This window comes from Planococcus citri, chromosome 1 (genome assembly GCF_950023065.1).
Source record: "Planococcus citri chromosome 1, ihPlaCitr1.1, whole genome shotgun sequence".
NCBI lineage: Eukaryota > Metazoa > Arthropoda > Insecta > Hemiptera > Pseudococcidae > Planococcus > Planococcus citri.
This window is the reverse complement of record NC_088677.1, coordinates 79,036,828-79,064,511: the sequence shown is the minus strand read 5'-3', so window position 1 is coordinate 79,064,511 and position 27,684 is coordinate 79,036,828. Positions and strand designations below refer to the sequence as shown.

The 27,684-nt window shown below is 34.8% G+C and overlaps 5 protein-coding genes across 7 annotated transcripts in view; 4 read left to right on the top strand and 1 right to left on the bottom strand.

Moving 5' to 3' along the window:
* LOC135835893 (uncharacterized) overlaps positions 1 to 27,684 on the bottom strand; it is a 180,979-nt gene that overhangs the window by 50,653 nt on the left and 102,642 nt on the right. The window contains exons 6-7 of the mRNA XM_065350391.1: positions 27,279 to 27,351; positions 3,821 to 3,891 (exon numbers count right to left, since the gene is read on the bottom strand). The gene's annotated coding sequence lies outside the window, so the exon portion shown is untranslated. The remainder of the gene's footprint in view (positions 1 to 3,820; positions 3,892 to 27,278; positions 27,352 to 27,684) is intronic.
* Positions 255 to 3,708, top strand: LOC135835758 (gastricsin-like). Of its 3 annotated transcripts, none has more exons than XM_065350179.1 (9): positions 255 to 451; positions 557 to 650; positions 763 to 883; positions 949 to 1,073; positions 1,188 to 1,378; positions 1,456 to 1,602; positions 1,718 to 1,868; positions 1,949 to 2,041; positions 2,132 to 3,708. In XM_065350179.1, exons 1-9 carry the CDS (start codon positions 369 to 371, stop codon positions 2,279 to 2,281), a joined length of 1,155 nt encoding a protein of 384 aa, XP_065206251.1. In that variant the 5' UTR covers positions 255 to 368; the 3' UTR covers positions 2,282 to 3,708. The 3 variants fall into 3 exon arrangements, with proteins under 3 accessions (XP_065206251.1, XP_065206257.1, XP_065206266.1); XM_065350185.1 differs by having other exon boundaries at positions 547 to 650; XM_065350194.1 differs by lacking the exon at positions 557 to 650.
* On the top strand, positions 5,820 to 12,303 carry LOC135835750 (cathepsin E-like). Its single transcript, XM_065350166.1, has 9 exons — positions 5,820 to 5,994; positions 6,110 to 6,218; positions 6,314 to 6,434; positions 6,535 to 6,656; positions 10,300 to 10,493; positions 10,941 to 11,075; positions 11,147 to 11,297; positions 11,377 to 11,466; positions 11,818 to 12,303. The coding sequence occupies exons 1-9, from the start codon at positions 5,912 to 5,914 to the stop codon at positions 11,965 to 11,967; spliced, it is 1,155 nt and encodes a 384-aa protein (XP_065206238.1). The 5' UTR covers positions 5,820 to 5,911; the 3' UTR covers positions 11,968 to 12,303.
* LOC135835271 (uncharacterized) lies at positions 13,309 to 17,579 on the top strand. Its single transcript, XM_065349457.1, has 9 exons — positions 13,309 to 13,557; positions 13,678 to 13,777; positions 13,858 to 13,984; positions 14,057 to 14,178; positions 16,121 to 16,326; positions 16,566 to 16,697; positions 16,799 to 16,970; positions 17,081 to 17,173; positions 17,255 to 17,579. The coding sequence occupies exons 1-9, from the start codon at positions 13,466 to 13,468 to the stop codon at positions 17,423 to 17,425; spliced, it is 1,215 nt and encodes a 404-aa protein (XP_065205529.1). The 5' UTR covers positions 13,309 to 13,465; the 3' UTR covers positions 17,426 to 17,579.
* LOC135835561 (maltase 2-like) lies at positions 18,116 to 27,285 on the top strand. Its single transcript, XM_065349886.1, has 10 exons — positions 18,116 to 18,356; positions 18,447 to 18,626; positions 20,829 to 20,989; positions 21,066 to 21,191; positions 21,294 to 21,538; positions 21,632 to 21,827; positions 21,915 to 22,158; positions 22,276 to 22,471; positions 26,868 to 27,011; positions 27,094 to 27,285. The coding sequence occupies exons 1-10, from the start codon at positions 18,197 to 18,199 to the stop codon at positions 27,188 to 27,190; spliced, it is 1,749 nt and encodes a 582-aa protein (XP_065205958.1). The 5' UTR covers positions 18,116 to 18,196; the 3' UTR covers positions 27,191 to 27,285.

Below are 27,684 nucleotides of genomic sequence, written 5' to 3'. Positions count from 1 at the left end.
CTTTCGAGAAAGGGAGCTCCACACAAAGGTACCATTAACGTGGAAAACTGGGACAATTTCTTTTTAAAAAGGGGATTATTTGATAATCATGGAAACAGAAAATAGTATTAAAACACGTCGTTCGAGTTAGTTATCGAAAAAGGAAACAATTCATCCGGCTATTATAAGAGATACGAAAGAAATATAGACGAATTTCTGTATAAATAAAGCCAAATAATTTAAAAAAATTTTAAATAAATAAAATACATCTACTTAGTAAATATCAGTCACACAGAAGCATGATACAAAAAAAGTACGCGAATGTTAATATAAATACAAGTAAAATCATATTTTCTAATTGGATTTTCCGGAAGTGAATAAACTCTGAAATGAAATTGACGTGTTTTTTATTAATATTTTTCATTCAGACGTATCACACAAAACATGTTTCAGCACTTGGAAGGGCCATCAGGTAAGCCAGAATTATTATAAAAATTTTGAAAACGAGATCAAGTAGGCATATTTCAACCAACCTTGACAAATAATACTCGTATGATTCACGCTGAGTGTTTTCAAGGATACCGTTGACAAGAATTCCTCCAACAATGGAAATCCTAAGCTCACACACAGTAAACAAAAACTCCATAATTCCGCTTGAAAACAACAGAAATGTGAGTTTTGTATAAACAAGGCAGACAAGCGAAAAAATCTCATCATAATTATGTCCTCGATGAATTTGATCGAATGTGAAAATAAATTAAAAAGAATTATTATAAATTTCAGATGATCTATTACGCAACTATTTCAATCGGAATTCCACCTGTGAAGATGAAAGTTGACTTTGATACAGGATCGCCTTACCTATGGGTTCTTTCAGCACTTTGTAACAGTCCAACCTGCCCTGGTAAAATTTTTCAAATCACCACATTCCTCTAATGACCCAATATTGATGTGTCATTTTTATAATAGTCAACAACACTCGATATAACCATACCTCCTCAAAAACGTATCAAAAGCAAAAATCACGAAAAACTCATACAATCCTGTATGGAAAAGGATGGACGAAAGGATTTTGGTCACACGATACGATCACAGTAAGCAGACCTACCTACTTCTTAATTAGACCTCTAGAGAGGGATCAAAATATCATATTTTTTCGAAGTCTATCACACTTCATTGGAGGCCTCGTTGAATTTTTCTTTTTCCAGATAAACGGTGTCAAGATTGCTAATCAACGTTTCCTCGAAGCCACGAACGTATCGGCGGTAGACACAAAGCATCCATATGATGGTATAATGGGATTAGGTTACAAACCGTATAGGGATTCCATAAACGTAATATCAAAATTTTGCCAACAAAGTGAAATCAAAAGCAGTCAATTTTCGTTTTACTTTACCCAGTATGCTAGAATTTTATCACATTTCTTTACTACAACGAGATAAACGGTTTAATATTTTCATTTCTTAAAACTTTCAGTAATGTGTCGGGTAAAAATGGAGGTGAATTGATTCTATGCGGGACAGATGAATCCAAATACCGAGGTCAATTGAATTATGTCAATGAAGTCGTCGAAAAAGGAAGTAGAACTAAGCAACAACTCTCATGGATAATTCCAGTACAAAAGTAGGTATACTTAACAAGTACCCAGTACCCAATATTCGTGCAACCCATTTCATACATCTTTGTGATTATTTTCCATTCTAATCACTTCAATCTGTTTTTTTTTTTTTTTGAACAGTATTTCTATCAATTATGCTGACAAACGTCACACAAAATTACCTTCACGTATACCTATCAGAGCTTTAGTTGATACCGGAGTATCCCATATTTATGGACCAAGGCAGTACATTGATCCCATACGCAAAGCTATAATACCCCCAGGCAAAAAGGTTATAAATTGAACCCAACAGATCACAACTTTTTTAGGATATATGTGCACAGCGATACTGATAAAAATATTTGTTTAAAGGTTAAATGCGAAGATTTCCACAAATTTCCAAACATAACGTTCAAGATTGGCAGCGAAGATTACGTACTTACAGGGAAAGATTACTTAATACAGGTTTGTCCATTTTTCCACGCCCCCCCCCCCCTCCTACCTGGCATAACTTTTCTTGATAACTTTTTAAAACATTTTATGCCTTTGACGTAGCTTGAAGTGGGACACTGCGTGATTGGTTTGGCTCACATTGAAACACCTCAGTTTGAATGGATTTTGGGAGACGTTTTCCTCAGGAAGTATTATTCTGTGTTTGACGCGGAAAATCACCGAGTTGGGTTCGCCGAAAGCATACACAATTAAATATTTTCAACCTGCTTTCAGTTCAAGCAATACCTGCATAATTTTATGCTCCATTAGAATTAAAAAGTATCGTAAAAAAATGTCGAAAGGGTGTTGATCAAATTCAGTGGAGACTTTTAATTTGAGATGAAAGTTACATAGGTACTAACAAAAATTTTTGTACCAAACAGAAGTCTATGGAAAGAGAACCTCAAAATACACCACCAGCCAATATTTCAGGTGCTGAAATTCATTTTTTCGATTTTAGGCGAATTTTTGGAAATTCAAAGAGTAAGAAATTTGAAAAAAATCAAAATTTTATCAAATTGACGTAGAAAGCAGAAATTTAACGATAATCCTATTTTTGACCTACCGAGTCGATTGGTGAAGGTTTCGAACTACTCTGGAGCCTCCAGCGGATTTAGAAATTTCATTTCAAAATTAATGCTGGAGAAAAATACATACCTATTTTGAAAATATGCATGTAAATCGATCAAATCGGTCACTAAGATGGTAAAAATCCAAATTCATTGACGATCAAGTTCATTTTTTACCCAACTTGAAGCGTATTTTCAAAACCTGGAGAATCAGAAAATCCGTAGGAGGCTCCAGAACGATTTGAAATCATCACCAATCGACTTGAGAGGTCAAACATGGAGCACAAATCAAATTTCAGCTCTGTACGTCAATTTCATAAAATTTTGATTTTTTTCTCATTTTTGAATAAAAAAAAAGAAAGAAAAAAATGTTGACTAAAATTTTCAAAAATTTGCCAAAAATCGAAAAATGAAATTTTGGGTTAGGTTAGGATAGTTTCCTTATAAAGAAAAATTTCACCACCGAAGCATTTTCGAAAAAATCGTGGTTTTCTTGCTTCAGAAAAATTAGCACAGTTGTGTTCCAAAATATTTCTCCAGATTCAGAAATGATATCCCACGAAATTTTGGCGCAATAATATTTGAGAAGAAAAAATCTTCAAAACACGATTTCCCTCGAAAATAATCGAACCCTAAAAGTGGTCTTGGATTTTGATTAGAGATAGCTGAAGTCGATACAGGAATCTCAAATTATGTCTTCTGGAACTAGACCATTTTTTACAAAACAGGGCTGGAGAGAAAAAAGCCACAATTTTCTCAAAAATTCCTCTGTTTGAGAACCCACATCTTTCTTCCAGGAGCGTCTCGGAAGCTAAGAATTTATCGGGGTGACTTTCGATTCAAAATAAAGGTTTCCGTTGAATTTGGTCAAGATCTTCCTGTTTGTTTTTTTCACGACCCACCCTCATCATAAGTCATAAGCTTGTTACCAATTTTTACCAATATCTCGATTGTAATTTTCAGTAAGCGTTGTATCGTATGTGCATATTTTCAAGCTTCATGTGATCTATTTTGTCGTTTTGAACGTTGAAATGACGTGATCACGTTAATAAAAATTATTTCCATACTTCACCTCGTCGTAACTATGTAAACATTCAACTGCGAATCGATGAGAAAATAATTCAATTCATTCAGGCGAATTTACTCGTACATTCTTTAATTCGTTTAATTAGTAAAAACTTACCAAATATGCGAGCATCACGAACTCTTTCGGTGCAATATTCTACTGATTAACGTTGATGTAAGCTTCGTGTACTGAAATAAAGCAAAAAAAAACTCATAATTAAAGAGAGAATATTCTTAAGTCTGAAAACAGTAAAAAAATACTTTCATAAAATTTGGAAAAAAATCCTCTAATTGGAGAAGAGTTTCCAAGAACTGCATACGAATTAACCAATAGAAATGCTCAACTTTCCGTTGTTCATTATCTTCCTTCTTCAAAGAATTTAAAAAATTGTTTCCGATTTTTTTCATTTAATTCTCACATTTCACTGAAAATTTGCATCTAAAAAATATGTAGGTATCTGAGAAGGTAAGTACGTTTTTCAACAAAAAATATGAGTTTTCATGTTGGGTAGGTACCTTACAGATAAATTAAGGTAATTCTCACATTTCACTGAAAATTTGCATCTAAAAAATATGTAGGTATCTGAGAAGGTAAGTACGTTTTTCAACAAAAAATATGAGTTTTCATGTTGGGTAGGTACCTTACAGATAAATTAAGGTTGATCTCCAAAAAAAAAAAAGGTCGGCAAATGTCGATCAAATTCAGCAAAGCCCTTTATTTTGAGTTGAAAGCTGCTCATTTGTCAAAAAAAAAGATAAGTTTTCGGCTACTTTCCTTGATTTTTTGAAATTGGCAATCATGACTGAAAAATTGGCACCGCTGCGTTTCAAAACATTCTTAGAACATTTAGATGTTAATTCTAAATGTTCTAAGAAAACATTTCCTCAGTTTGTTTCAGGAATACCTTTCAATATTTTGGCACAATTAATACGAAATATTTGCCAAGAAAAATCATCAAGACACAAATTTATCCAAAAATGAACGATTTGAAAATTTTCAATTGCTAAGTCAGTAGAACCCAAAAAGTGGTACTGGATTTTCGCAGAATATCAAAAAATACTTTCATCATTTGGGACCGGAACATTTTTTAAAAATTAGGTTGGGCAACAGGAGTGAAAAAGTCACCATTTTTTCGAAAATTCCCCTCTTTTTTGATAGCTTCATATCTCCCCTTTAAGGGCATCTCCGAAGTTGAAGTTTTTTTCCGACTATTTTTCAACTCAGAATGAAAGTCTATGCTAAATTTGGTCAAAATCCGTCGATCTTTTCCTGGGAGGGAGGGGGAGAAATGCATGCAATCGATCCTAAGGTAGGAAAAAAGTGACCAGGAATTATTATTTTTCTTCAAATTTCTCATCTGCAAAATTGATCTTTAAACAGAGTCTTTCAAGATTTTGCATTCGAATTTTTACTAGGTACCTATAGCAGCTTAAACGCTCTGAATATTGTCAGGTTTCATGTCAGAAATTTCTCCAGCCATTCTAATAAAAATAACTTAAGTCGTACCGAGAAGCACCCTCCCCCCCAACCCCATTCCATACTCACATTTGTACAACAACCAGATTATTCTAGAAAATTTGACATCTCTATTCAATTTCAATCGAAAAGGCACTAATCTATTAACGACGCAAATTCTGAAACCGCAAAAGGAAATGAAAGCGATAATGAAACAGTTGGTTACGTTATGTTATTCCTGTAGCCTGTCAACTAATCAGTGATCATAACAGGAAACTTCAAAATCATATCTACACATCCGTCTAGCAATCATTTATCAAAAAAATAAAATAACATTAAACAGGATGGTGATCTCATATTTCAACACAAAAATCACGAATTATAACCTGAAAATATTGATAATAATACGTACATCAACGAGCAGAATAAAGCATCAATACGAAAATAGGACATCAGTTGCAGCAGGATGCAGGTAATTTCTCATGGTCCGGAGTACGGACAAACCGGATTTCCGGAAAATTTTGGACCCGGGATATGCTCAGATATAGCTGAAAATCGATTGGGTTGCGAAAAATAACGAAAAGGAAACGGTACATCCGCTAATTTCGAAAAAATGGGAGAAACGTACCAATTTCTGCATATAAATATGGGCCAAACTATCCAAAAATTATCAGTGGTACTATCGTTTCCCATTCGGTTTTTAAAACTTGAACAATTAAATATTGTCAGTTACCTATTTCTAATCGATTCGAAATGAAGTTATCGTATTTTTTGTTGATATTTTTCATACAATCGTATCATACGAGACATGTTTCTGATCCGAAAAATGGACTTAGGTAAGCCACTGTTATTGTAAAAAAATTTTAAAAAGTAAATTAGGCACTAGGCGTTTATATTCATTCATTGGATTCTTTGAGCAATAAGAATCAATAATATTTGGATGTTTTTAAGGATACCATTGAAAAGAATGTTTCCAAAGAAAGAAACATTCAGTTTCGCTTCAATTTTCAATCCAAATCAAAAAAACAACAAATCGATTCCTCTTGAAAACAGCGGAAATGTGAGTAAAACCAACCGAGAGAAACTTGATATCTTTCCTTCGATGTCCACAACACTTAGAACGTGTGTAAAAATTAACGAGCAAAATATTTTCAGATGTGGTATTACGGACCTATTTCAGTTGGAACGCCACCTGTACAGATGGACGTTCTTTTTGATACAGGATCGGTTAGTCTATGGGTACTCTCTACACTGTGTAATGATCCAGTATGTCCCAGTAAGGCCTACATAAGTCGCATCAATGATACCTATAGCTATTGTACGTAAAACAGTATTTCTGCAATCATCTAAAACCTGTTTGTTTGATCACATTACAGAAAACCGTATTCGATACGATCATAACTCTTCGAAATCGTACCAAGAGCAGAACGATAGACTTGATTACATTCGGTACGGTATTGGATATGTGTCAGGATATTGGGGTCGTGAAACCATTTCAGTAAGTACAAACATAATTATGATCATCCATAGAGACACTGTACAGCAAGACTCATTCCAAAAAAATTAAACGTATCGCTTTAGAAGATTTTCCGTTCATGGCATCATATTCTCCAATTACATTATTAGGGTAGCTCTTATTTTTGAAGTTGGGATCCCCCCACCCCCAAAATGGTGACCTCTGATGAGAAAATAATTAATTATTCATCATTTTTTCCATTTTCGTAAAACTCGGCCTCGGGCTGCGGTGGGCCCCTCAATTTTCAAAAATTTTTAAAAATACAAATTCGCTGTAAAATTTTTAAAATTTTAAAATTTCAAGTTCTATCAACTGTAAAAAGTCTCTTTTGAGTAAAATAAACCTTCATGACGATAATAGCCCCCTCCCTTGAAAATCAAGCTGGCCCCCTAAAATAGCTGAAATTTATTGTAGGTATTTCATGTAGGAAATCCTAAAATTAGATGTTTTTGGTCATTACTGTATTTTGATATTGTTCACTTTCATACTTGCTATGAATTATAACGCCGCACGAGCCCCTTCTCCCCCCCCCCCCCCCCGGTAATGATTTAATGGTCCTTTTAATAGAATTTTTTCAAAAATGATTATTAGCGCAAGTTAAATTTTTAAAAAAAATTTACCTGAAAAATAATGACTAGATTAAATTTAATCTGGTTTATTTAAAGTTCAATAGCTCCTACTCATCACTCGGAGTAGTCGCGGTGAATGCTACCTCATTAGAGGAGGAGGGGACAGAGGATCAGAAATTTCCAACTAAGTATCATGAACTTCCCAACTGTCCCCTCCCAGTTGACTAACAAAACTACTCGAGATCATTTTTGGGATGAGTAAAAGGGGGGAGGGGGAGAGAGATTGTCGATTTTGTGGAATTTTAAGTGAAATATGTGATAAAAAGTCATTTTTTTCCACTTTCAAAAATTTCTCATTTTTCTTTTTTGAATTTTCGGAAGCTTGAAAGATGTTGTAAACGAGTATTTTGCATCAAATAAAAATAAGCAAAATTTGCGTCGCGTGTAGATCGCGTCATTACGGCGTAATTACGCCTCTGTTTATGTACGTTTTCGGATATACGCGGCTATGTTATTTTCAACAGTTTGTTGATATTTTTTCTTCGGATTTGTCAGTTTTCGAATTCGTTATCCGTTATTATTGTTCGAACTTTCATGGAATAAATGTCTAAAAATGTTCGTTGCATTTATTGCATATTCAGATGTTTTTTTTTTAGAAATTTCAATTTTCAAAAAGAAAGAATTAACAAGCTTGATCGATGCGAGGGCTAAAACCTTCGAAACTTATTATTTTGAGGAGTGAAAAAACAGTGTTTAAGACAACGTTTTCAATCAAAAAGTATTTGGGAGGGGGGTTTAGAATTTTAATAAATTTTTGGGGCAAAAGCTTCGAAAAATTTGTATTTTGAAGGGAAAAAATGTTTTTTATAAGAGGAGTTTATTGGTTTAAATATTTTTATGGATACATATTTTGTAAAAGAAAAAAACAAAAAGACCCAAACAAAGCGAGGCGCGAGGGCTGAAGTTTTTGAAAATTTCACTCATCAAGAAAAAGAAATGAATTATGTACCTATTATGTACTTTTATTATAAGAATAGGTCAATTTTTCTGCCTTTGACATTTTCAAAAGTCAAAACAGCTGGTATGTTCTCAATGCAAAAATTCTAAATTAGACAACTATATTTAGCAGACTTGATCGAAGCGGGGCCGGGGCAGAAGCCTTGAAAATTGCGTAATTCAAGTTCCAAAAAAAGTTATCTCTTAGCCGATTTGTCGAGTATAAATCGTGCAACTTTAACTAGTTCGATACAAAATATTCCAATTTAGATTGAAATTTTTTAGCTACATATAATACGTATTACCTATTTAAAAATTACTAACCAGTTCCGTAATCTATCAAAACATTACAATTTTTCCCAACTCATTTGTCAAATTTTCAGCAATGGTGAACAGGCTGAGCTTCCCTGCCCCCCCCCCCTGGACGTAGTCCTGTTATCATCGTAAAAACATTAAAACATCGTTCATCGCAGAGTAAAAATGTCATTCAAAATTGGAAACGTAATTTGACATATAGGGCAGATTGGCCCCACTGCCGAAGGTAGTGCATATTTTACTAACCCCTTATATTGAAAATATTGGGAACGTGTGAAATTATTAAGAAATGTAAAAATCTCGCATTCTTCTGTACATTACGTACATGACGTCAGGTCGTTGTCCAAACCCTCCTTATTAAAGTGTTCGCGACAAGGACGATAGAATGACAGATTTATGAGATTTCCATTTTAGCAACGTATGTGGCGGCATCCACCCCTTGTGACAGGTCAATTAATTAATGATCTCGCGGCTCGCGTTGTGATGACATTTATGATCGAAGATAGGGTTTAAGAAAATTATTGATTAGCTCTGTACTTGTACATAGCAATTCTCACGCATTGCGCATATACCACCACTCTTTAGGGGTTGGGATTTTGCTGCTATGTACGTCTTTATATTAGAGATTTCTTGAGAAAAATCCTCACTTGGTTTCGGCAAATACGTGTTAGCTGGTTTCTTGTCGCCTGTTAATATAACGGATCGTGGATGCGCCCCCAGGGGAGGCCATGATCGAGTGATGGTTATTTGCACTCTCTTCTAGCGAGGTAATTCAATTTGTTTTATTATATTGATCGATCCCGTGATCAATAAATAGTATCTTTTTTGGTAGTTCGTTATGTTCCACGGCATATTCGGATTATGCAAATTCTTACGTGCTATCTCGTTTAGTCAAGTTCCATCGATGCCTTTAGTATTGGGGAGGCCAACGATAGAGATGGAAAAAAGCATATAGTGTTCTGTAAGTAATAAAATGTGTATACTATTTAATTATAAGTTTTTCGTCGTAGTACGTCTGACTAAAATGTGTAGTGCTACGATCTTAATTAGATGAATACCTAGTTATATTATCAAGTACCCAATAGGTATATAATTTGCACATCCTATTCCACCTGCGAGTGGCATGGATGAAGTAGTAATACTCGTAAAATTACATATCTCTCTGCAGGCTTTCTCACTATAGGTAGAGTTAAGTCATTTAAGTCTCCAAATATCATCCATTCAAATGCTATGTGAAAACATAATTGCACACGATGTATGTTTATGACGATTTGTAAATAGTGTAAATATATAGTATAAGTAAAACAGCGTTTTTATTTATGACTATAAACATTGAATGTGTATGGTTGAATAGATAGGTTACAGCCTTCTGAGCTAGCTGGCAATAGGCAATTATTCCCCTCGTAAGGAATAATTCTTATCTTCACTGAGTACAAAATCAAACATTTCCTTCTCTCCCTTAAGTAATTTATCCGTTTCCAACTATATCAAATTTTAAAATGTAACAGAAAAAAGAAATATGAAATATTCTACATTAAATAATTAAATTTCAAAAACAAAATTATTCAAAAAACATAATTATCAATAGCGCTCACCAGAAGTCACTACTTTGAGGGTTGGTAGCAGAAGAAATCTCAATTTTTTTTAGTCATGTAAGTAGTTAAGGGTCATTCTAGTAGATAAGATACACAGAGTAGCTCTCCATATTTGCGCATGCTATTTCATTATTAAATTTTTTATTGCAGATAGATGGTGTCAGCGTGGAAAATCAACGATTTCTCGAATCCACATCCATGAGTGAGAAAATTGCAGCGGTTCCATTTAGTGGCGTTATGGGATTAAATTACCGTGTACGGGATTCCATCACCATAATATCGAAATTTTGCAATCAAACTAATAGTAAAGAAAACAGCGCTGAATTTTCGTTTTATTTGAGCAAGTATGTCTGGATTTTAATGCAACTCGTTTAACGTAGTACGTAACATCATATTGATAAAATGAAGAGTGATATTCCAAAACTCGCTTTGTCCATTTTCACAACTTTTCAGGAGAGAGGAAAAACAGTTTCCCTTTAAACGGGTAAATTGGCTTTTTAGGCGAATTTAGTGTAGGTATACATTTCATCCACTAAATACTGCTGAAAAAAATTTCAATAAAAATGGACAAAGCGCGTTTTGGAACATTATTTTTTTTTTAAATTTTTAGTGAATTGGCTATTTAGGTGAGTTTAACACCTCATTTTGGTAGGTTGATGATGTAGGAATGTGAGTTAATACTTCATCTACCAGGTACCACTGAAAACCCAACTTTGATAAAAATGGACAAAGCGAGTTTTGGAATATCACTCTTCAAATGCTTTCAAAATTTAATCATTCTAAACTTTCAGCAACGTGTCAGATGAGAATGGTGGCGAATTAATGTTATGTGGAACAGACGAATCCAAGTACGAAGGTAGCTTGAAGTATGTTGATGAAATCGCGAATGATGGGCTACACCACTCTTGGACAATTCCAATACAAAAGTACATAGGAACCTATTTCTCATACCTCTGCTTTATATTATTATTATTCAATCGCCGAATTTCTTTGACAGTGTTTCAGTGGATTTTCCTGGACCATACCCTAAATCATTCCATGTAAGTGTACCCTATAGAGCTGTAGTCGACACTGGATCCCCGTATATTTACGGGCCAGAGGAAATCGTAGATCGCATACCTTTACTAAATGACAATCAAGAACAAGAAGTAAGAAAATGGTGAACTTCTTGTCTTCTCAATTTTCTTAGAATGTACAACTTTACTGATAAGAAGCGCTTGTTTGTAGGATAAATGCGACTTCCGCAAATTACCAAACATAACATTCAAGATTGGTAGCGAAGATTACATACTTACAGGACAAGATTACATGATACAGGTAAGTATTTCAGTCCAAGGGGTCAAGATTAAGTAGTGACCTAGCAAAGGGTGGAGGGCGAAAGGGTGCTCCCCCCCCCGAATAAACATTTAAAATAAAATACATATGCAAAAGCAGACGTTTTCTTTCGTTTTTGGACCCATTTTTTTGAAAGAATTCAATCATATATGAATAAATATGATCAGATCTACACAGTGAGCGGTGGACATTCGCTAGATTTAATTTGGTCAGATCATACCTTTATACAAAAATACCTAATTTGACTCAATAATTTCCCCTTAGTAATATTTTTTCCCCTGGCTTCAATTTTTCATAAAGCTAAACTCATTTGTTATTATGTCTGTGATGTAGCATGGAGAAGGAGACTGCGAAAAAGGTATATACAAATGGAATAACGACGAAATTGAATGGCTCTTGGGTGATGCCTTCCTCAGAAAGTACTACTCTGTATTTGACATTCAAAACCGCCGAATCGGTTTCGCCAAAAGCAAACATAATTAAATGGTTTCAATTTGCTTCGGTTAATATAAGAGAAGGTATCGCTCAATTTGTTTAGGTGAGTTAGTTTTAAAAGTGAAATCTTAATGTGTATTTATGACTGGTTGTTAGAGTTAAACACTGTAATTCTCTTGTTAACAATCAATTAGAATTGAAAATTCATAAATTATTTCCATTTTTACTTGTATTTTTTGCATAAGTTGACTGTACCTACGTATACCTATAATACCTAAGTATAACCTACACATATATTTTAAAATGAGATTTTCTTTCATAATTTAGTTTAATGTTTCTTCTGTAAATTAGTTCATTTGATTCATTTACCTGCGAATTAAATTAAAATTTTTAATCGATATGGTTATTTCTTTTTCTTATAATTATTTTCATCTTTCGCGAAAAAACTTCCAAAAATTTTTTTTCTTGAAAAAATCACTACTTTTTCACTGCCTACCTACCTTTTTTTCAACCAAATTTTGAGAAAGCTTTTCACTCAATCCCCTCACCCTCCCTCCTCGCATACAAAAAAATTAACGTAGTCCAATTTTTCAAAGGAGAATTTTCAAACAAATTTAAATTGAAAGAAAATTTGTACACAAAGTATTTTTTAATTTCAATCTAAATTATACAAAAAATAAAAAATAAAATAAAACAAAAAATACAAATGAACGCATTATAAACGATGTTTTAAAAAAATAAAAAATGAGACAATGCATCAACGAAAAAAAGGAAGAAATGAATTTCCGTTCTATAAAGCACCGATATTACCAGGTTAGAAAAACTGTCAGCGATTATTAGAAAGAGCCCGTTTGAAAATCCAGAAACGAGAACGCCGTTTCAACCCCCTCCCCCTCCATTTCAATAATGGAAAATAAGAGCAAGAAGATTCTTTCAAAATGAATCAACAATGCACAGAATTTTTCATTATGAAAATGGAATTGCAGAGGTTAAAGTGGAAATTCACATCATGTGTTTCTATGAAATAAAATCAACAGATAAGCACCCTACAGGATGCAGATAATCCTCTAAATCCGTGACAAATAATCGATGATGGATACAACAAGGAAACAAATTTCCGTTTTTTTTCAACATTTAATCAAAAAAATGTATTATTTTTCGAGATCAACGGTCGCATTTATTCGAAAATATGTATATTCGTATGGAAATACCATGGCGTAGATCTCGATCTCAGTATGAAAATTAACGAATTTTTCAGAAATTTTATCAAAATGATGCACATAAATAATTAAAACTAAATGAGTAGAAAGGATATTCGTATCCGTTCACGGGGAAATGAAAATATAATAAACGCAACATAGTTTACTATAAATAACACCAAATGACTGAAAAAAACATCAGTATTATCTGGTACTGAAATAATCATATTTATGTGTCGGTATTAAATCGTGTATGGGTAAAAAATTAATCATCGAAAACGTAACTTTTTCAAACCTCATAGTGTTTTTTAGTTTACAACTATAAGAATTCTACGACTAAAAAAAAAATGAAGTTCTTTTGGTCGTTATTATTACTCGTATCATCATTCTTGAATGTGTATCATGCCAGAAAACTTCCTAATCCGCAAAATGGTTCGAGGTAAGAAAATTGGATTTTTTGTACGTAGATAGGTAGGTATTAAAAAAGTCGATGAAATAGGTACTATACCTATATAGTATATACCCAATAATCATAATGTTTTTTTTTGCGTATAATAAGGATGCCCTTGGCTCAGGAAAAATTGACTACAGCTATGGCAGACTTAAAATTACAACAAGGAATAGGAAACCCAAAAATACACCTCACGCAAAGCAATAACGTAAGTGTTGCATATCGAGAGAAAAAAACAATTATTATTACGAATATCTGAATCTGATTTTTCTTCAAAACGCTTTCCAGTCGCCTTATTACGGTTCGATTTCAATCGGAAGCCCACCTCAAGAGTTCAGAGTGGTTTTTGACACAGTTTCAACCAAGTTATGGATACCCTCAATTGTTTGCAATACCTCGACCGCTAATTCCAACAGTATGCACAAAATTTCTTTCAATATATCTACCAAAAAATAAATAAAATTCACATTTTTTTTCTCTTTTTTAGTGTTTCATAATTATTATAACCACGGCATTTCAAAAACATACGACGGTAGCTCGAAAAATGTTATTGAAAATGATGATAAAAGTGGATGGGAAACTGGATATACGTCAACTGATACAGTTAACGTAAGTGAACTTTTATGATATTTTCCTCGTATGTTAACCCTTTGGACATCGTGACAAATTGACGGATAAAATTTGAAGTGCTTTCATGATTTCACACCTTTGTTTCAATTGCAAGTTTTTAAACTGATTTTTATACGTCACCAAAAGTAGCAACACTGATTTTGGCATCATGAACAAATAGGCCCCCCAGCCCCCTCTTGGAATGTAAAATAAAATGAGAAACAAATTTTGAAAAGCCAGAGTCATTTTAAAATTTTCATTTGACATACGAAAAGAAAAAGTAAGAATGGGTAATTTTTAATATTTCAGCATAGCAACCGGATCCCATTCAAAAATATGTGTAAAATTTGTTTCAAAGCTCACAAGGGAACCTCTTTAGGTGTCCCACTCCAATTTGAACGGGACTGCGATTTTTGGAAAGAGCATAGTCTAAAACCCCCAAAACCAAACTTTCAGCTGCCCAAGTTCATTTTTAGATTTTTGGAGAATTTTTGAAAATTCAAAATTGACTGTTTTTGGCGATTTATGTCTTTTTTAAAACTACGTACTTGATCAGTAAAAATGGTCAAAAATAGTCCCAAAACTAATACCTATTAATTACCCAAACCCAAATTTCACAATTTCCAGCCATTCTGGAGCCTCCAGCGCGATTTTTCAATTTCTCCAGAATTTTGAATTTTCTCCAGAAGGCGTGAATATGAAGTTGGGCAGCTAAAAATCGAGTTGTGTATTATACTCGACCTGTTTAACGAGTTTATCCACATTTGAGCCGAGAGTGACACCACAAAAGTGGCTTTTTGAACAGGTTTTTTCTTCAAAATTAAAAATTTGGAGCGAGAGTGACACCTCAAAAAACCACTCTTGAGGTGTCACTCTCAAAATCGGCTCAAATGTGGATAAACTCGTTAAACAGGTCGAGTGTAATACACAACTCGATTTTTAGCTGCTCAGTTTCAAATTCAAAATTCTGGAGAAATTGAAGAATCGCGCTGGAGGCTCCAGAATGGCTGGAAATTGTGAAATTTGAATTTGGGTAATTAATATTAGTTTTGGTACAAATTTTGACCACTTTTACTGATCAAGTACGTACTTTTAAATGAAAGCATAAATCGCCAAAAACAGTCAATTTTGAATTTTCAAAAATTCGCCAAAATTTGAAAAATGAACTTGGGCAGCTGAAAATTTGGTTTTGGGGGTTTTAAACTATACTCTTTCCAAAAACCGCAGTCCCGTTCAAATCGGAGTGTGACACCTCAAGAGGTTCCCTTTTCAGTATTTCTCACTGTTCAATTACAATAATTTTTACTGTAATTGAATAGTAAAAATTATCCCGTTTTGATAAATTTTACTATGCCAATAGTAAAAATTACATTGAGTTTTGTGAAAAAAAATACCATACAGAAAAGTGATTTTTACTTTCATCACGAATTGAACCACACGTTGAGTGATTTATACTATATGAGATTGCTAAATTTTACTATGAGAGTAATAAATGTTACCTAATTTTAGGTAAAATGTATTTTTTTGGCTGACATTTATTATTATTTGACCAGTAATTTTGAAAATTTTCAAATTCCTCTCCTGCCACCCCCTCCTCTCAAAAATCTCAGGGACCTTCGGTTTGCGCCATTTCTCATCGTTTTATGACCTCTACCGATATGAAAAATATTTTTAAAAAATCGATGGCCTTTTGCGCAAATTTTGGCTGATTTGACATGGAATGACTCAAAATCAAAACCAAAAGAAATGCTTTTTTCCCATCTGAAAATGTGCAATCACCACTCACCAGAGATGATAATACTCGATATATTTTTTTAATTTCTTTGAAATTGCAATAATTATAATAATACCCACTGATAGCATAAATCTACCACTCCTCAGGCCCTGAAGCTAAAAAAATAATAATAACCGTAATAATTGTTGATAATTTTACATATTGCAGGTAGCAGATCTTACATTTAAAAATCAACAATTTATCGAAGCTACACAAGTAACTCAGGATTTCAGAGACAAGCCATTCGATGGTTTATTTGGATTAAAACCACCCATTGACTCCGAAATTTATGAGCACAGCATCCTACATCGGCTTTGTAATGCAACAACACCACAAGGAAATGGAGACGTTAAATTTTCGTTTTACTTCAAGAAGTGAGTCGTAATCTCGGTAACTCGCCTCAGAGCTATACTATGTAGACTGTACAGATAGGTATCCTACTACTTTCAAAAATGATAATAAAGGTATTTTTGAACTTTAAAACGAGCACTATGCAGATGGAAGGAAAGAAAAAGATAATTGTACCATAAAACACCGATGTGTTTACAACCAATCAACCATGTATGAAAGTACTTAAGTGAATTAATTATTTTTATTGTCATGTTTGAAACAGAGTAACAGAAGACACCAATGAAGGTGAATTGACATTATGTGGAGAAGACAATACCAAGTATCGAGGTGAAATAAAATATGTCAAAGCGATAAGTTTTCAACTAATCAAAGACTGGATGATTCACATTCAAAAGTACCTACCATTCGGCAAAATATTCCATACTATCTCGTAGTTATGCCTGAATTAGTTTTCCTACATATTTCTTACACCTTTCGTGTCGTATTTGGAAACAGGGCGTCTTTGAATTCTCGCGACGGGAACAACACAGCATTAAATCCATCCGTTAAACAAGCCGCTTTTGTCGACACAGGCAATCCTTTCATTTTGGGACCAAAGGAATGCATCGATGAAATTTACAACGCTATAAAAGCTTCTTCACCGGGAATAAATGTTGAAAGAAAACAGGTAAGGTGAACGTCTTCTTTTGGTCGTTTTTCAGGAGAACAAATCAACCAGCTCGTAGTTCTTGTTTTCATAATACGTAAAATGGGCATACTAAATAAATTTGTTTTCAGGTTGATTGCGGAACCATTGATAAACTGCCCGAAGTGACCTTCAAAATTGGAGACCAAGATTACACACTAACAGGAAATGATTACATCATCAAGGTAACTTGCAATCGGAATTTTTACGCATGAAAGTTCATACGTTGACAGAAAACTAACACGACCAGTTTGATTTATTCACAGAGTAAAGAAAATAACGAAGTTGTATGCACCGTTGGATTTGGAGAATCACCAAGATCACTTGGTGAAAAAAACGTGTTGTGGTATTTAGGAAACGTTTTCCAAAGGAAATTTTACACTGTGTTTGACGTGAAAGAAGGCAGAATTGGATTTGCTGAAAGTATTCAAAACTGAGTTCACTCCGGTGATTATTCATAATAGACCCTTGAAACATTGATCATGGTAGAAACAGTAGAGATTCGAGTCATGTAAATATAACATCGTTTTGTGAAAACCTTTTGAATGTTTTTTGTGTGAAAATAAAAAAATATAGTTACTATCGATTATATTCTATGGCTTTACGTTGCAATTGGTCATTCTCATTACTTGAGCACGAACCTAATTAAATCTCTACCTATACTGGACCTCCAGAGACTCCTGGTGTGAATCTCGAGCTTGGTTGCAAATTTTTTGTACAAAATATGCATCTAAAACGACTGCTCGTGGATTATACGAAAGGTATTAATAACGAAAACGTGACTTTTCGGTAGAGAAGTGGTTCATCATTCAATCTATAAATAATTTGTTTGTACCAAGAATAATACTCGAAGTAAATCCTCAAACTATTTACAACCTCGTAAATACTTATTCAGATAATTATCAACGTTATATATAACACCAATAAAATCATGCAGACAAAGAATGGTCGTACTAAGCGGTAAATGACGTGATCCAGATACTCAAACGTGGATATTCGATCGGATTAAATGAATCCGAATGTTATCTTTTATTTTATCTCTAGTTAATATTTCTAATATCCACTATGCAAGTGACTAATCAATTATATAAACAATTTGATGAAAGCATTCACTTGCATTAAATCGATTCAACGATCGCTTCAAGTCGCATAAAGTCATCAATACTCAGTTTCAATTTCAGTGCCAAGTGTGAAAAGAAAAGCCAAAAATGTTCATCGTTCGTTCCAAACTGCTAACAATTTCATTACTGATTACCGCCGGTAATAGTTTCTCATTGAATACTGATTGGTGGAAACACACAATTATATACCAAATTTACGTACAGTCGTTCAAAGATAGCAATGGAGATGGTATGGGCGATATTAAAGGTATGGTAATGCAGATAGAGGTACAAAACAGCGATTTCTCCATTATTTTTTGGTGAATTATTTCGTAACGTTTAAATATTATTTTTTCAGGAATTACGAACAAACTCGATCACTTCGTCGATTTGGGAGTCGAAACGCTTTATTTGACACCATTTTTTCTCTCGCCGATGATAGATGCTGGATATGATGTATCTAACTTTACTGAAATTGATCCATTATTCGGAACAATGGAAGATTTTAACGAATTAATGAGCGAGATGAAACGTCGAGGTGAGCACTGAAACTAATTAGTCTATTCAGCATAATAAGTCATTTCTCTGACAAGGGAACCTCTTGAAGTGTCCGCCTCCGATTTGAACGGGACCGCGATTTTTGGAAAGAGCATGTTCTAAAACCCCCAAATACAAATTTTCAGCTGCCCAAGTTCATTTTTCGATTTTTGGCGAATTTTTGAAAATCCAAAATTGACTATTTTGGTGATTTATGCTTTTTTTAAAAAAGTACGTACTTGATCAGTAAAAATGTTCAAAATAAATCCTAAAACTGATATCAACCCCCTAAATCCAAATTTCGCTATTTCCAGCCAATCTGGAGCCTCCATCGCTATTTTACAATTTCTCCAGAATTTTGAATTTGCCCCAGAAGGCGTGAATATGAAGTTGGGCAGATAAAAATTGAGTTGTGTGTTATACTTGATCTGTTTAACAAATTTATCCACATTTGAGTCGATTTTGAGAGGAACACCTCAAGAATGGTTTTTTGACCAGTTTTTTTCAAATAAAAAATCCAAAAAAATCAAAAGTTACCCGTTTGCGAGGAAATTTTTGAAATTTGCGCGAATCGCTGTATTTCGTCCACAACTAACCTCCCGAGACCAAATTCCGCCATTTCCCGCCATTCTGGAGCCTCCAGCGCGATTTTTAAACTCCAGAATTTTGAATTTGCTCCAGAAGGCATTAATATGAAATTGGGCAGCTAAAAATCGAGTTGTGTGTTATACTCGATCTGTTTAACGAGTTTATCCACATTTCAGTCGATTTTGGGAGGAACACCTCAAGAGTGGTTTTTTGACCAGCCTTTTCATAATAAGAAATCCAAAAAAATCAAAATTTTACCGGTTCTGAGGAAATTTTTGAAATTTGCGCCAATCGCTGTATTTCGTGCAAAACAACCCCTTTGAGTCCGAGTTCTGCCATTTCCCACCGATCTGGAGCCTCCAGCGCGATTTTTAAATTTCTCCAGAAGGCGTGAATATGAAGTTGGGCAGCTAAAAATCGAGTTGTGTTTTAAAATCGATCTGTTTAACAAGTTTATCCACATTAGAGTCGATTTTGGGAGGAACACCTCAAGAGTGGTTTTTTGACCAGTTTTTTTCAAATTAATAATCCAAAAAAATCAAAAAATTCCCGTTTGCGAGGAAATTTTTGAAATTTGCGCAAATCGCTGTATTTTTTCCATAACTAACCTCCCGAAACTGAATTCCGCCATTTTCCACCGATCTGGAGCCTCCAGCGCGATTTTTAAATTTCTCCAGAATTTTTAATTTGCTCCAGAAGGCGTGAATATGAAGTTGGGCAGCTAAAAATCGAGTTGTGTGTTATAATCGATCTGTTTAACAAGTTTATCCACATTAGAGTCGATTTTGAGAGGGACACCTCAAGAGTGGTTTTTTGACCAGCTTTTTTCATAATCAGAGAAATAAAAAAAATCAAAATTTTACCGGTTATGAGGACATTTTTGAAATTCGCCATTTCCAGTCATGCTGGAGCCTCCAGCGCGATTTTTAAATTTCTCCAGAAGGCGTGAGTATGAATGAAATTGGGTAGTTAAAAATCGAGTTGTGTGTTGTACTCGATGTGTTCAACAAGTTTATCCACGCATTTGAGTCGGTTTTGGGAGGGACACCTCAAGAGTGGTTTTTTGACCATCTATTTTCAAAACTGGTCAAAAAACCACTCTTGAGGTGTCCCTCCCAAAACCGACTCAAATGTGGATAAACTTGTTAAACAGATCGAGTATAACACACAACTCGATTTTTAGCTGCCCAACTTCATATTCACGCCTTCTGGAGCAAATTCAAACTTATGTAGAAATCGTAAAATAGCGCTGGAGGCTCCAGAATTGCTGAAAATGGCGAAATTTGGATGAGGGGGGGGGGTAATATCAGTTTTAGGATTTATTTTGAACTTTTTTACTGATCAAGTACGTACTTTTTTTTTAAAAAAAGCATAAATAATCAAAATAGTCAATTTTGGATTTTCAAAAATTCGCCAAAAATCGAAAAATGAACTTGGGCATCAGAAAATTTGGATTCAGAGGTTTTAGAACATGCTCTTTCCAAAAATCGCGGTCCCGTTCAAATCGGAGGCGGACACCTCAAGAGTTTCCCTTGTGAGTATTTAAAAAAAAAAAAAAAAAAAACTAACAAATTTTTTAAAAAATGAGTAAGTATTACGGATAATTTGTACTTAGGCTTAAAACTGATGACCGACCTTGTCATCAACCACAGCAGTGACGAACATCCTTGGTTTGGAAAATCCGTCGATAGAATATATCCATATACAAATTTCTACGTATGGCTCGATCCTAAAGGATATGATTCAAAGGGACAGCCCATTCCGCCAAATAACTGGGTACGTGCTCGGTATCTCATCTCATATATGCACATATCATGTATATTGCTAATTCCTTTCCTTTTAAATCACACAGTTGAGTTTATTTGATGACTGTGCTTGGGAATGGAATGAGAAAAGAGGCCAATTTTATCTACATCAGTTCGCCATTAAACAACCTGATTTCAATTTACGTGATGCCGAATTGAAAAAGGAAATAAAGGTATAAGTAGAGCACATCGAGAGAGACAAAAGAGCATATAATGATCCATAATCCTCCCCCTCCCTTAAAAAAAAATCCTTTCAAATGATGTAATTATTTCAGAAAATCATGAAATTTTGGTTGGACTTAGGCGTGGCTGGTTTCCGACTGGATGCCACGAGACATTATATCGAAGATATATATTTCAGGGATGAACCATTTGTAGATCCACACAAAACGAAAACTACCATATACAACGACTTGAAACACCCATATACGGCTGACTTGTGGGAAACTTACGAATTTATACATGAACTCAGAGATTTTATGGATCAATACACTATGAGGAAAGGACAACAACTTGAAAGGTAAAAAGTCATTTAGTTCATGGGTTTGTTTCACTCTACTAAGCTTTTCTTGGAAAAAATATTTTAAAAAGTTGAAAATGTTCATTTTTACAGGATTTTGGCACCCGAAGCGTACACAAATCTGAATCACACGATGGCTTATTACGGCACAGACGATTATGGCATAACGCACTTTCCTTTCAATTTTAAATTCGCCACTCTGTACGATTTCGCGAATGCTACCATATACAACGATCGTATATTAGAATGGTTGAAAAACATGCCGAAAGATGCAACTCCAAATTGGGTGGTGAGTTCTACGTATAAGAAACTGTATTATAATACATTTTACTGGTAATTATGCAGTTCGTAGTTAAATATAGCTTCAAATAAACAGACAGAAAATCACGATGATTTGAGAATCGGTAGCAGATTATGCGAAGAGTACATGGATATTGTAACCATCACAATAATGACGCTGCCTGGTATAGCATGCGTTTACTATGGGCAAGAAATCGGTATGACCAACGGTTACGTTCGACCTGACCAAAGGAAAGATCCGAATCATGATGCTACGCCCAAAGCTAGGAGCAGGGATGGTGAACGATTGCCGATGCAATGGGACGATACGATGAATTCGGGTAAAAATAGTAGTGTACACTCAATTTTGATCAATTTTTATATACTCAAATACCTTCCTCGAAAAATGGAGAGAAGAGCTTCGTCATTCTAAATCAGCCAAATTCCTGCACTTTCAGGGTTCACATCAAAGTACAAACCGTGGCTCCCAGTGCACCCGAATTATTGGCAAGTCAACGTTGAAAAACAAAAATCCCAACAAGTCAGCAGATATAATATATTCAAAGCATTGTCGCAGATTAGAAAAAGAAAAACCATGAAAATTGGACATTTCGAATCATACGTTGTTTCTGATTGGGTCTACGCGTTTACTAGGTAAAGTAGATATGGAAAAAATTTCAGAGAATTTCGACCAAATTTATTACTGAAGACCTTCGTTTTGAGTGTTGAAAGTCGCTCAAGAATATTTTCAGTTCCAGCGACGCCCATGAGAGTGCGGTATGGGTCCATAAAATCATGATTTTTTTTGGCTTTAGACTCCACTCAACCTATTTTGGAAAAAATTACCCAGTTTTGAATGATAATAGGTGTTTGAAATTCTGCGTCAATCTAGGTCACTGACATCAAAATCCAAAACCTCTTTTAGGATTCTATACTGAGAGGCTGAAAATTTGCAAATCCCTTACATATTTTCGGGTGAATTGTAATTTCGTGTTTTGATGAAATCCACCTACAATCCGTTTCATAGCGTATTGAAATTAGTTTGCAGAGCGAGTTTCGGCTTTATAGATCCATATTTTGATGAACTGTCACAGCCCATTGACTGGATCCCTAATACAAGTAGTTCTAACTATAATCCAAAGGCTTGCTTCCGCAAAGCCTCCGAAGGCCATGAGGGTGCAGCAGCTGGATTGCTTCAGTGTTGATATGGCTGGGTAGGCGCTTCTCATGGGCATCCGCATAACATTCGCATACCTCATCGACATATGGAATACTCAAATCTGCATGGATATCGTCATTATGTGAGAATCTGCATGCATTCACAATCATTCTCAGTATGACATTTCGCCTTCTCTGTATCACCTGGCCATTAGACCTTTATGCATAGCCCCATAGCACCAAGCTATATGTCCAGATAAGTCGGATAATCTGCTTGTAGACTAGGATTTTGCAGCTCAGGTCCAGTTCCAAGTGCCTTCCAATTAGCTAATATAGTTGCCGCACTTTTTTCTTCATCTGATTGGACTTCATTTTCACATAGATGTTCCATGATAATCTGGAGTTCAAGTGCATTCCCAGGTATTTAGCAGAGTCAGCCTGTGGTATTGGCTCATCTGCAAGATAAACCCTCATAGAACAGTTGGCATGACAAAGAGTGAAGAGCACATGCCTTGACTTTTGATGATTCAGGGCAATCCTCCACTTTCTTGTCCAATTGTAAATTTTTTCTAGTGACTTTTGTAGCACGCTGTTGGCACTGTTCTGTTCTGGTCTCTGCTCACAGCCAAGACTGCGATGTCATCTGCAAATGTTGCTGTGGTAGTACAGTGGAGTCTCGATAACTCAAACTCTGTTCAAACTCGAAAACTCTGAAAACTTGAAGCAAAGTCTGTTTCCCTTCAACTCTCCATAAGACTTGATGTAAAATTCACTTCTTTAACTCGAAATAAAAAGTCCAAAAACTCTGATAACTCAAAGTAAAATTTTTGAAAAAGACAAGAAAAAACCTCTTTAAATCAAACGTGTTCAGGGCTGTTAAATTACGGTAATTTATTCGCTGGTAAAATACGGCGGTAAAATACGGTATTTTACGGTTGTTGTTGTTGTAGTCGCACTCCTTTACAGGAGATAGCGTATACTTCCATCTATATCAGCCAGTTTCTAGCATATCTGATAGTTTCTTTCAGGGTCTTACAGGGAGAGTTGGCCGGTGAGTTTGTTGTTAACATCTCCGATCGTTTCCTCCCTCCTGTAGTTCTTCCTCGAATTTTCCCCTGTACTGCTAGCATGAAAATACCGTTTTCTCATATTTTATGAGCTAGATACTTTAGCTTTCTATTCTTTATATCTTCTACTATGACTTTCCGCTCCTCTCCTATTCTTGCTAATACTTCCTGGTTGGTAATGAAGTCCTTCCATGAGATCTGTAGTAGCCTTCGATAGCACCACATCTCAAAAGCAGATATTTTCTTCTCGCATTCTGCACTCATATATAAGTATATATAGTCCATGTTTCACAGGAATACTTCAGAACGGTCCATACGTAGCATCGCATAATTCTCTTCCTCAGAGCCAGACTCATTGTTCGATTTCCCAGCACATTGGCTAGGTTGTTGAAGGCGCTTTTTGCCATTCCAATCTGTGATTTAATTTCTTTATGATCTCTACCATCATTATTTATCAGCGCTCCAAGGTATCTGAATTGATTTACATTTTCAATTTCTTGAGTTCCAATGTTGATTTTGACCTCCTTGAAGTCTCCTTTGGTAAATCTCATCACCTTGGTCTTGCCTGCATTTATTTTCATTCCATTATTTAATCCAGCACTGTTGATTTGGTCGATCATTTTCTGCATCTGCATCTTTGTTTCAGCAAGGATCACTTTGTCGTCTGCGTAACTTATTTCATTTATTCTCTTGCCGTATTTATGGTATTTTACTAATTTGGATATGAAGTTATTTTTTGTAGTTTGACTTCAAAGTTCTGAACTTTTGACCTGCCTCTGAAGTAAATTTTCATCTGTCTTAGGTGTTATTTAAGATTATAGAAAATTTTCCATGGACATTTTTTGGAAATTTATGGGGAAAGTTTTTGGTAATTTTCAAATCATAAATTTCCATGGAAATTTGGAAATTTATGAAGGAAAGAATGGAAAAAAGGTGTTAATTTGGCTTTTTGGTAAATTATGGTAAAATACGGTAATAAACTTTTGGTAAAATACCGTAAAATATGGTAAAATACCGCCGTAATTTAGCAACATAAATTACCTTACAGCCCTGAACGCGTTGCCAACGTTTTGCCTCTATAACTCGAATTTCTGGTTGAAAACACTTGTAAATTTGAATCTCATTGATACAAAACTCTTTCACATTCACATATTGGTTATCTTCAATGGTAACTAATGTACCTACAATCTCATTCCATACTTTAATTTTTTCGGTCTATTCACGCAGGTTTGTGATAGGTACCTAGCCATTGTAAGAATACATATTCATCTGACACTCATCTAATTCAAAACTTTGCTAACTCAAAATAAGTATACCAAAAATTAACCTCTATAACTCAAACTCCGATAACTCAAAGTCAACTCCTTCTCCCTTCAGCTTCGAGTTATCAAGACTCCACTGTAGTATCATCAGTAGGGAGATCTTGAGTATATAGCCGGTATAGGAGGGGGCAAAGTACACTACCTTGTGGTACTCCCACCTGGATCTCATCAAATTGTGACAAGGCCTCTTCATGACTTAAATTGTCTCTCCTACAAGTATGACTCAATCAGTCGACAGAGGTTGCCTGGAAGAATTTTTGATAACTTGTAAATCAGTCCTTGGTGCCAGACTGTATCAAATGCCTTTACAACATCCAAAAACACAGCCGAGCAAAACTTTTTCTCCTCCAACGCGTTTTGGACAATGGTAACTACCCGATGAACGTGATCAATGGTCTAATGTCTTTTCCTGAATCCAAACTGGTGGAGGAGTAGATTTTCACCTACCAAAGGAAGCATTCTTTTAATCAGTAATTTTTCTAATATACTTTCGAGATACATTTTTTTGATGTACTGTTGTAAAATTTCAACTTTATAAGATCTGCTGGAGGCCACAGAGCTGCTCAGAATGGTTTGAAATCGTTTCCAATTCATTTGGCAGGTCGAAAATAGGATATTTCGCAAATTTCAGTTTTCTAGGTAAATTTGATGAAATTTTGATGTTTTTTTCCTCATTTTTGGCCTTAATTTGATTTTCAAAAATTCACCAAAAATCAAAAAATACACTTTAGCACTTGAAATTTTGTCTGGTGATAAATTTTCGCATGCTCTTTCGATCTATCTTGGCCCAGTTCAAAAAAATTCGTGTGAGTGCTATGTGGGAAAGCAAAATCTGCGATTTCGACTGATTTGTTAGTTAAAATGGCCGACATTTTGTTAGTAAGGCCGACGTTTTTTTTTGAAAAATTTGTTGCAAACTGTTTCTCAGTTCATCAGAATGTACCCTCCCAGAAGAAAGTTGTCCCTGAGGATCTGGGAGGGGGGGAGGTGCAATTATTCCTATAGTCATATGGCGAACTATAATTAATGCGAAATAATTGGGATGGAAAAAATTTCCAAAGAACAAAATTAGCCAAAAATGAGCGATTTGCACATTTTCAACCGCTCAGTTGAACCATAAAAATAGTCCCGGATTTTGATGGAAATGGCCTAGATTAATGCAAAATCTCAAAAACTAGATTTTGAAACTGGGTATAATTTTTCCAAAAACAGGTTGAGTAGAGGTTACAACGGAAAAACCACGATTTTTTCAAAAATTCCTCCTTTGAGGACCCCCTATTCCCCTCCCCGGAAGCACCCCCTGAGTTGAAAATTTTTTTGAGAAACTTTCGTCTCAAAATCAAGGTCTCCGCTAAATTTGGTCAAAATCCTTCGTTTTTTTTCACAATTCACCCTAATGGGTACCCGGATATGTGACCTAATCAATGCACCGGATTCCACCAACCACATTGCCAGAACACTTTACAAAATCACTTCACTATACTTCTCTGACAATTTTTATAGATCGTATCGCCGCCACGAAACATACATAACGGTTTTGAATTTGGGCAGTGAAATCGAATTGATCAATTTACACGACGTCATCAGCAACTTGCCATCAACTTTACAAGTGGTTACAGCTAGTGTCAATGCAGGCTATGTAAAAGGGTACGTTAGAGTTATAGTTTTTAAGACGAACGTTTCAATGCATGCGTATTTAAAACTTGCTCTTATTTTGCAATATTTACAGAGATCAAATTCAAAGTATACCCAAGTTTCCGAGTATTTTCTCAATGAGGCCATTATCCGCTATCGTTCTAACCTCCAGAGTTCATTCCAAACCTTAGATGTTCAGAACGCAACCAATTGACCCAAGAATAAATAAAAACTTATCGGAATAAATTCAAGATGTACTTAAACTTTGAAAAAACTTACCAAAACGTGCCAGCATCAGTAACTCTTTCCATGCAGTATTTGGCTGAGGAACGTTGTATGCTCCGTGTATCTACTGAAATCAAATAAAGAAAAAAAACTTCATAATTAGTGAAAAAGAATAAAATTTACAACTTTAAAGAACAGTGAAATATTAATTGAGAAATTAATGAAATACGTATTCTAAAATATCTGAACTTCAATAGATAAGTTAATGGTTGATGGTCAAGCAGAATTAAAAACGATCAGAATCAATGCCAACTGCTTCAATCTTACATTTGTATAGTTAGTTGCTAGAATCAAACACATGTAATTTTTTCAATAGCAAACTGTTTCTCTGAAAACTGACTCTTATTTTATCCAAATTTCTCATTTTCCCAAAAATGATGATTTTGTGTGGAGGAATAAT